The 10,032-nt window shown below is 45.5% G+C and overlaps 1 protein-coding gene across 1 annotated transcript; it reads left to right on the top strand.

Annotated features, from left to right (window-relative positions):
• Window positions 1-1,762: 1,762 nt before the first annotated feature.
• TMEM207 (transmembrane protein 207) lies at window positions 1,763-5,854 on the top strand. Its single transcript, XM_010573072.1, has 5 exons — window positions 1,763-1,837; window positions 3,650-3,687; window positions 4,099-4,143; window positions 4,590-4,732; window positions 5,709-5,854. Exons 1-5 carry the CDS (start codon window positions 1,763-1,765, stop codon window positions 5,852-5,854), a joined length of 447 nt encoding a protein of 148 aa, XP_010571374.1.
• Window positions 5,855-10,032: the final 4,178 nt, after the last annotated feature.

Here is a 10,032-nt window from a genome sequence, read left to right as displayed (position 1 = left end):
TCAGTATTGGGATTGTGCCTGAAGCAAAAGACAGGGCTGTTCGTGAACCCCCTCTTAGTCAACTCTCTCTCCTCTTGAATTGTTACCGAGAATACAGGAACAGACTCCACAAATTGCCACCACAACTTGAAACCTCTGTATGGGAGCAACCAGCAGAAAACTTCAAAGTTTGCCTCGAGGTCAGGAAGCCGAGCAGTGGCAGAATACAATTCTTCCCCTTTTCTTCTAGAAATAGACCCAGAACAAAAGCCGTGTGTTATTTTTCAGTACCAGGAACTCATTGTGGTACCTGCCCCCTGAAATACTGGGGATGATCCATTTGGTAGCTCTAAATTGGAAGTACCCTGGCTGCTAGCATGAGGGAAGTAATTGTGAAAGGAAGAAATCTGAAATTAGTTCATTGATGGATGATGTCTTTGAAGCCTGAAATTGTAAAAGTCACAAGGTTCCCAGCTAGGCTGTGCACATTTTTATACTGCAGGAGCTTTTTTTTTTTTTTTTAAGAAAACAGCTAAGAAATTGGTTTGGCAATTTACTGTTGAACAAAATTGAAAAGGATTGGTCTGAACCAGGACACCAACACATTCAGACCATTTATATTGTGTAGCACATACACGTAGCACCATTATGAGAGATGCTTTCTCAGAGGGCATCATTTCAGAGGCTTGCCTTTAATTAGTAGTGAGCTGAAAGTAAACATTTGACAACATCAGGGTTTGGACTGGGTTTATGCAAAACTTTAACAGAAAATAACAAACTTGTGTTGAGTAAGTGTACCAGAGTTGCTTAGGCTTCCTGACCTTTTAGTTGAAGCAAAGCCACAGAGGTGTATCTCAAAAGCAGCTTAGTTTTGTCAATCATTACTGAAGTAATGGCATCACAACATAATGCTTAACTTCTGGAGTGACGGCTAAACATATTCACAGCAACACCCTTTGTGTTAAATCTGGAAGAACCGTAGTTAATGGTGCATTTCAGCTACGGGCTGTAAACTTCAGTGACAATCTATTACTGACTGCCGAACAAACCGGGATCGTCCGTTCTGCGCTGATCAGAGCTATGGTGCAAACCATCTTCCACCTCTGTTTAACTACATCATCTGGATGTATCCATTAGGATCAAATCGGTGCTTATATTGTGCAATGAAATTTTGTATCCCTTATGAGAACCGTTGGGGATATATGTTCTTTCAGATGCATTTTCGTAGCAAACCAACCCCTGGCAGCTGCATAATGGCAGTAGAGGTGCTGGTGGTGGTTGTCTCAGGCTGGGAAGGCTTTCCTTCATCCTTGGTGCATGTTTGAGGTGGTAGGCACAGTGCGTAGGAGATGGTTGGAAGTAGCTCCCATTTCTCTGTAATGCCAGAATTGCATCTGGAGGCAACATGTAATGAAAGCATGGCCTCACAATACGGTCTCCAGTGATTCTTTATTTGTAGCAGGTCCTGTTAAATACAGCCGTGGGTTAATATGGAACTGAGTTTCAGCAACAGGAATTTGTGAACAGCTATGAAAATACTGAAACAACTGCAAGGTGCTGACCTTAAACTAGTGTTCCTTTAACTTCTAGCAGCTGTTTGAGTGTGTCCATGCAAACCCAAATTCGTTCCCTGGCTAGCGGTAATTTCTGAAGTGCGGGAAGCCATTGGGTAATGTGTTTTCTGGCTGAAGGCACAATGTGCAAAGAAGTTTTAAAAGCTCCAAATTACGGAGGGTAAAACACTGCTGCAAACAAAGCTCTTCCCACGTTTCTCCTGTTAGTGATGCAGAGACCTGGAGCTTTGTGTTTTGCTTCATGGACCACAGGAACTGGAGTTCTGTGTTTAACCTTCTTCCAGGTAACGAAACCCTTCACTGGGACCAGGCTGATTTTAAGGATTTTGTGGTGAGAAATGTCAACTTTTACAGAATTTAGTCATCAGCTCTTTTTATTTTGGGGGAAAGAATTTTTTGAGGACCTGCTAAATTTGGGGAGGATTTAATGTTCACAACAATTCCAGTTAATGCAGAGAAAACGTGACTGCCTTAATCCTTTATTCTGTCTATGGCTACTGAAATGGAAGAGCCTGGGCTGTCAGCAGCACAGGTGGATGTTTGGCTGCATTGATAGATTATTGCCTCAGAGCAGAGGCACTTTGCTGCAGTTTAACTATGCTAAGGCAGCTCTGCTGAGGTAGTTTGAAGGATGATAAGAGAGTCCAGAGGTTGTCATTCAGCCATGAAGAATACTCACAGTACACGTAATCACAGCAATCAGCTGTCTGGTTTTGACCTGTTATTCTAATAATTAGTTGAAGTGCAAGAAAAAAAATTAAAATATTCTGCACCAGGGTGCATGTGTGACATGGCAAATTAGCTCAATTTTAAAAGGACACATCTGGAAGAGCTGAAGCTTCTGTCTTTTTCTCTACTCCTCATTTGGGTTTCAACTGCTCATGAAATTTCATAGGTAATGTTTTATATGAAAGACTTATTATACCTAAATATCTCAGGTGAAACTAGGGACCAAAAGGCAGTGTGTGCACAGGATCAGGCGTGTTAAAGATTTGCGGGGTGATTTCTTGCTGTTTACAGTGACACAAGCTTTGCACAACAAAATCCTTACAAAGAAGTCCTGTTTATGAGAGATGTAATATGAGATCTCTCAATTATATATATTTGATACAAATTTGTGTTACAGAACAGAGCCTTCCAGTTTGGCTCAAAAAAAGTCAGAAATTTCTACATGTTTTGGATATATGCAGAACAAAATCCGAGTAAAGTAATGATTTACAAATTACATGATAATAGTTTTCTCCAAGAAATAAATCTAAATTCTTCCATCTTGCTCATTCTGCATCCCAGTGTTACTGCAATTCTATACCTGATCTGAAGCTTTTTGTAGCAAAGTTGGGCAAGTGTTATAACGCACCTAACGTGAATCAGCCAAAAATTGTATTGAATTTGATTCAATCATACTGATGAACCACTCCAATTACTTTTTGCCCAGATAATCTGAAACTGAGGCTAAGATCAAGAAGGCGTGCAACAATAAACTTGCTTAAGTGGAGAGTACAAAATATACCTGAAAAACAAGTTTCAGGTTCACATACTTGCAATACCTGAAACCTGACTCTGGGAATGATGCACCACACTATCCAAAACCAGGAAAATGCTGGGCAGGGCACACATTTGGTCAAAATAGCTCAAATTTACAGCTACATTCACAATTAGCTACTGGAAAATGAGCTCCAGACCAAGAATTTGGTCATGGGACATTTTCAGCAGACATTTCTGAATAGCAGAGCCCAGTTCTGTAAACAGGTCTCTGACACCTGCTTGTGTCTCCCTGCTCTTGTCCTTCCCTCTTTCACATCAAAAGAAATATTTTTCCCTTGGCCTAGCTTTTATCTTCAAACCGTTGAATTTATCAAGCTCTCTGTGAGGTTATCCACTGGTTTCGATACAGGTTACCTCAGACCAGAGACATGCAGAGGCGAAAGCTCAGCCCTGTGGTCTCTAGGGAGAGGTCAGGTTTTCATCCCTGCAGGGGCTGGCACCTGTAAGGCTCTTCCTCTCCCACTTCCCGCTCTAAGATCAGTAATTATACTGGTAAACTATAAAAAACCCAACACATATCTGCCATTTCTGACTTACATGTGTGTTTTCAGTTAGCAGACTCTGAGTCGGACTGTGAGCTTGGCGACAGGTGAGTGTGGCTCTCCGTTTTCTTACCCGCGGCTGCTCCCACCCCGGGCTCTGTCGGGGATGCTGTGCTCCTGCCTGGCACACTGGCACGGAAGAGGAATGAGGGCTTCCAGAAAAGAGCCGTTTAGTTTTTTGTTCCAAAAGAGGAAAGGGAGACTGGCAACTCTTTGGGTTTCCAGCAAAAACGCTGGTGGTGGGTGCCAGTGTTGAAAGGCAAACCAGTTGCATGTATATTATCTCCATCAGCTCCCATCTACCCAGAGAAACTTTTAATAGGGTTCCCTTGATGAAGGAAAACTTCTCAATCCTCTACTTACTGATGATGCTTTTCTTTGTGTTGGTTGACGTGTGTTGGAGCTGGTATAGTCCCCTCACGCTGGACTGCAAGTTCCTTTTATTTTTCCCTTGCTAGGTGCATTGGGCAGAGCGATGAAAACTTTAGCAGCTGGTATGTGTGGTAAGTTTCAGATCTGTTTTAGAGGGAAAAACTGGCAAATAATATTCTTTGATGGATATATAGAGAGAAAGGTATTAAGAGAGACTGATAGCTAGAGAGCATTGCTCCTGGGCTGTCCCTGTGTTCTGTCTTTACTGACTAATGGGAATCATTTATCCATATCCTCCTCACTGTACGCTGACAACTGAGCTGGGCAAAACCGATGAACGATTTCAGGGAGAAACGTTTGAATTTCCAGCCAGCATTTGGCGCTGAGCACTCAGCACTGAGACATTGGTTTCCAGGGACTTTGATCATGTCCAGTACGCTGATGGGGAAACCGCAACATTTAACTGCTATTTGCAAAAGATGTTAACGAATATGTTAATTTGAAGACACGCAGCCATCTGTTGGTGCTGCCCGCAGATGGTGATGGTACCATTCCTTCCCTGCTGCCTCTGCCTCAGGTTCCTGATGTTGTTTTTCCTGGCCTTGCTCCTGTCCTGCGGGATCTGCTGCTGCCTGCGGTGCTGGCTGAAACGGCGGAGCTGCCTCCCCCACCGACGCACCCTGGCCGTCTTTGCGCTCAGCAGCTCGGATGCCTTTTGCGGTTAGTCCTCTCCCTACCTGCTGCAAGGTCCTGCTGGCCCTGGAAGGCTTCCCGTGGGCCACCCATAGCCCAGTGAGAGGTGGCCAGGCTTGAGTGGGAGCCAGGCTGCAGCTGGGTGCTGTGTGTCTGGTGAACAGTGGGCTGCCCAGCTCGGGCATCTTGGGGGGATGTTCGGACCATGGACTGGAGGGCTTAAGCAAGCCACATCCACTTTTCCCCAGCGGTACCTTCAGCTGAACTCAGTGCTGTCCCTCTGTGTCCGTGTGTCCCAAAGGTCCCTAGTCGGGGCTTGGCCACTCTAACACTGGAGGTGTGGGGGACCTTCTCCTCGGTGCTGGGGCGCTCAGCAGCCCTACATACGCAGCCACAGGCACTGCCTGGGGTCAGGCAGCCCTTTCCAACGTGTGACCTGTATTTCTTACTCAGGCAAGACCCCACTGGCCTACTTGAGCCACCACAGCAGGCAGCTCAACTGGCTGATGAACCTTGGGGTCTGTCAAAAAGTTGTCTTGGTGGGTGCTGTTCACTGCAGTAGCCACCCTCAGCATTGCCCCAGGAGCACCCAGGCTTTTGAGGACTGGGCTATAATGAGTGTGTGTAGCACCCAGCACTGATCTGGAGTATTGCCAGCAGCATCAGCAGGCTGGGCCAGATGTCAGTCCCTCCAAGAAGAAAAAAGTTAATTCTATCATTAGACTAAGCCCTTCCCAAAGGAGGTATTGCCTGCTTTCTGGGTAGTCATGAACAGTGTCTCCACAGGGAGGACCCACCCCAAACCCACCCAAATTCCTCTGTTCTCAGTTCTTGTATCTGGAGTTTGTGGTGAGAAGCTTTGTGATGCCATGTTTCAAAAATTACATCCATGCCTTTCTTGTTTCCAAGCGGTTTGGCAGCTCCTCCCAGGCTCACCCCTCTCACCCCCAAGCTTGCTCTTCACTCCTGTCTGCTGTACAGCTATAGCTTTGCTTTTTTCCAGCAAGCGAAGTGCCTCAGTGCCCATTTGCTGGATCTCCAAGCCCCTGCATGACTGTGGAGATGTCTTCTCCTGCCCCACAGTTCAGCCTTGGGGGAACTGATTTGCCTCCATCCTATGAGGATACTATGAAGGAAAACAAGCTCTAGACACCACATGTTGGCTTTCTGCGATTCCACTTGGTGCATCAGAGATCTTCCATTATGCTACAGTAGTGTGAGATCAAATCAGTCCTTTCCACAGGTTGGCCAAGAGACTGAAAAGCAGCACATATTTCATCTGAACCTAAAAGGGGAGACAAAATGCAACAGAATAAATGCCAAAAGCATGTGTTGAATCTGTCACAGGAGCTCAGCTTGACATTTTGATAGGGCTCTGGATTTTGAGAAGCTCCCTCAAAGGTCTGCCTGTATTCAGGGTTTTTGGCTCAGCCTCCAGATTTATCGCTCAAATGCTGCTCGAGCTGGTGCAACCCCATGTGTTTTAGGACCGAATGTTGATAAATTACTTGATAGTTACTTCTTAAACTTGGGCTGCCTTCTTCACTCGGCACGGTGCCAACAAACACCCTCTGGCAAAGTCATGTTGTTCTAATACATTGTAATGCAATCATGCTACTCTGCGATGAAGGATCATTTGCCACATTTAAAATATTTAGCACAGCATATCAGATTTGTCTAGTGCAAAAGGCAGAAAATTTATGGCAATGGGAGGGAAAGTAAGAGATGGGGATTAGGGGGGGAGTAGCAGTGGCAGGAGCTGGTTACAGAGCACAAAAAAAGGGAGTTTGCTCATTTGAGCTGTTCTTAATTTCATGGTGACTGTCCCCAGCTACTCTTGCCCTAGCATTGCAGACCTGTGGGCTTTGAATGGTCCAGGACCCACATGGCAGTTCCCACAGATGTGAATTATGGGTTTAGGTATTTGGTGCTTAGCTACAGAAATTTATTAGGATAAAGAATGCCATTTTCTTTGAGGTGACCACTGCAGACAGGATGGGAAGAGACTTCAAGAAGACTGTCTTATACCCAAGCAGGATCAGCTCTACCTAAGCCATTCCTAGGAGGTATTAGCCTGCCTAGTTCTCAAATTACAGAGGAAAGATGCTGAATTTCCCCCTTAGCTGGATTCCAGATGAAAGCAAAGATTTCCTTTGTCATGGGCAGGTCACTGAAGACTGGATTTGGCCTGTCTGACCTCTCTGCCTCTGCTCTCTCAATGGTGAGGGCTGGGGCCTGCAGTCAGACCCCCGCTTGGTGCAGAAGACAAATGTCACACCTAGTACTGTGCATCGTGTGCCCTGGGAGCCACGAGCTCACAGTGCAAGTGGGCAGCTGTGTCCATCCTAGCTACCCCAAAAGATTAATGGAAGCCCACAGCCTGCCTCATGGAACAGCTCCCCACCTGTAGAGTGGGGTTAATACCAGTTCTCTTGCTCAGGAAGGAAACTGGGAAGATAAATCCACTAAAGGTTATGAAGTGCTCACATATTCTCATAATGAGGCTATATAAGTACCTTCGCTAGATAAAGAATTATAGCATATTTCGAGAGACAAATTCTCTGCCAGCACCACCACAAATTATCTCCATAAAATCTTATTTTAGAAGCAGCTTTAATGTTTGACTCTTGTGTGAAAGGAAATAAATGTTACTGTAGCAAAATGAATGTTTGTGCCAACAGGCTAAAATATTACAGGGTTTATTAATAAGGAAAATTAGCAAGTACGGACTCAGTCAGCAGAGATGCCGAGCAATTCCTGAGTGTCCTTTCGCTGGCTGAACTTAGTAAGAATTGCAGGTAATCAGCACCTCAGGATCAGACCTTTTATATACATAACTGCTTCCACTACTCAAGCCCTTCAATTTATGCCCTGAAGCATGAGATTTGATTATGTTTGTCACTTCAGCTTGCATAGCATGCTACTGGGCATTAAATCAGCCATCACTTCTTTCCCACCTACACGCTGCATTTGCTTCAGTGACCCCTTCATGGAAGTGAACTCCACAGGTTGTGTGCATTATATGCTGCATAAAACATTACCGTCTCCCGCTTATTAATTGCTTGGCTCTAAATAAATTGCTGCCTTTAATTTCATTGAATGTCACCTTCTAATCAGGTGGCTGGAGAGGCTAACAAGCAAGGACTGCTCTGGTTTCAATGCCTCCATCACCCTGCATCCCTGTCCTGGTTTCAGCTGGGATAGAGTTAACTGTCTTCCTAGTAGCTGGTACAGTGCTGTGTTTTGAGTTCGGTATGTGAAAAATGTTGATAACACTGATGTTTTCAGTTGTTGCTCAGTAGTGTTTAGACTAGAGTCAAGGATTTTTCAGCTTCTCATGCCCAACCAGGGCACCTGACCCAAACTGGCCAACAGCATATTCCATACCATGTGACGTCCCATCTAGTTTAGGAACTGGGAAGGGGGGGGCAGGGATTCGCCGCTCGGGGACTGGCTGGGTGTCGGTCGGCGGGTGGTGAGCAATTGCCCTGCGCATCATTTGTACATTCCAATCCTTTTATTACTACTGTTGTCATTTTATTAGTGTTATCATTATCATTATTAGTTTCTTCTTTTCTGTTCTATTAAACCGTTCTTATCTCAACCCAGGAGTTTTACTTCTTTTCCTGATTTTCTCCCCCATCCCACTGGATGGGGGGGGAGTGAGTGAGCGGCTGTGTGGTGCTTAGTTGCTGGCTGGGGTTAAACCACGACAATCCCTCTTTCACAAGGTCCTGTAAGCAGCACTCATTACAGAGGTGGTAAATCCTTCCCCAGCCACCCAACAGAGGGCAAGCGAGGCTTTTAGCAGCGCACCTAGGAGGCTGCTGCTCTTGCAGAAACATTGGTGGGAGCCCGTTTGTCTTTCTGTGCGACTAGTGTGCATTCAAGCGCGTTCAGTTTCATGTTCGGGGTGCTTTAATTATTCACAAAAGGAATTCCAAATTATTCCATCAAAATTGCGTTGAGTGGCTTATAGTAAAGCAAGCTACTGGCTGTCACAAAATTAGGCTCCAGCTGGAGTCACCAGCGTGGGAGAATCTGTGCTGTGGTAGTTGTGCAACATGGCAAGAGCCTTAGGCACTTCCAAAAACTGCAGAAGATCAGGACCCATCTGCAAAAAGAGTTCGTGTAGGGTTGCCTGAGAGGGGGTATAAACTGACTTAGCTGGTGGCTTGTGGTGGGGAAGGGGAGTACCCCGAGAGGGGGCTCAGTGGGGCTCCGTGGGCTCTGCCCTGGTCCTTGGCTTCCTGATCATTAAAATGGAGAAAGGGATGGGTTCCTTCCTTCTGCAAATGTGTTTGGAATGGCCCCACTGACCTACCGTTGCCTACGAAAGCTGCTTCTCCCAGCCTGCCCCCTTACTCCCAGGTGCTCCAGCAGAATGGGCAACGTTTCTCCAGACCTGTGTTCCCATTCTTACAAAAGCAGAGATTTTGCTTACTATCTTATGCTTTTGTAAGCACTCAGCACTTAATGAGGGCAGTTAATGCAGTTTGGCTGACGTTTCCAGAGTTATAAGGAAAGATGAGCCATTTCTCTATAATTCATCACCTTAGGAAGAGGGTCCACTTTGGAAAAGCACTTTTTCTGCTGTGACCCTCTGGCTGCCACTCATCCTCTGGCTTATACTTCCTGCTGACTTTGAGAAGAAATGGCAAACTTCTCTAGAAAAACCCAGAAAACACTTCAAGGCAGATGTATTTGTGGGGGAACTTGCTGTCAGTAAGCCTTGAGAGGGGGAAATGGGAGCAGTGCAGAGGAACTAATTGCTTGGTGACCATATGGAAGCAAAAGACAATGGGAACGTGGAGAGGCACATGGCTAGACTTTCACCTCCACCTGTCAAGAGCTGAATAATAAAGTCATAAACTGGCTCTCAGGCAAAACAGAGCAAAACCAAAGGCAGCTGACTCATAACAGGGAGTCGGTGAGGGCTGCCAGGAGGGTTGCACATGAAAGATGTGAAAATAATATAAATGCTCATTAATGGTTTTTTTTTTTTTTAATTGTCATCTGAAGACTGGATTATGGGCTAAAGGCTTTTGTGTAAGGAGGAAGAGGATGGGGCCGGGGACAGATGCTCGCTCTCTTCGGGTCACTAGATGGCACAAGTCTGGCTCTTTCCTTTCTCACTCAAAGGCATCTTACAGCAGGGACCCAAGAGCTACCGGGAGAAAATTGTTCTCTGCTTCCTGTAACAGTGCTTGGACAGAGTATTTAGGTCATTAATCGCTTGTCACAATATTTAACAGATGCAGAAGAGCAAACTGTGGGAGTCCAGCTCCAGCTGAGAGAGAAAACCTTGCTTTCTTGGTGGAATTTTA

This window comes from Haliaeetus leucocephalus, unplaced genomic scaffold (genome assembly GCF_000737465.1).
Source record: "Haliaeetus leucocephalus isolate CR32 unplaced genomic scaffold, Haliaeetus_leucocephalus-4.0 Scaffold362, whole genome shotgun sequence".
Taxonomy (NCBI): domain Eukaryota; kingdom Metazoa; phylum Chordata; class Aves; order Accipitriformes; family Accipitridae; genus Haliaeetus; species Haliaeetus leucocephalus.
This window is presented reverse-complemented; position numbering and strand designations above follow the sequence as displayed.

Bases quoted from the DNA above. Each gene is read 5' to 3' on its own strand.
- TMEM207 (XM_010573072.1), top strand. From the start codon at position 1,763: ATGCAGAGACCTGGAGCTTTGTGTTTTGCTTCATGGACCACAGGAACT. The intron at 4,144-4,589 runs GTAAGTTTCAGA...CCTCTGCCTCAG, and splicing joins TTTAGCAGCTGGTATGTGTG to GTTCCTGATGTTGTTTTTCC. The intron at 4,733-5,708 runs GTTAGTCCTCTC...GCTTTTTTCCAG, and splicing joins CAGCTCGGATGCCTTTTGCG to CAAGCGAAGTGCCTCAGTGC.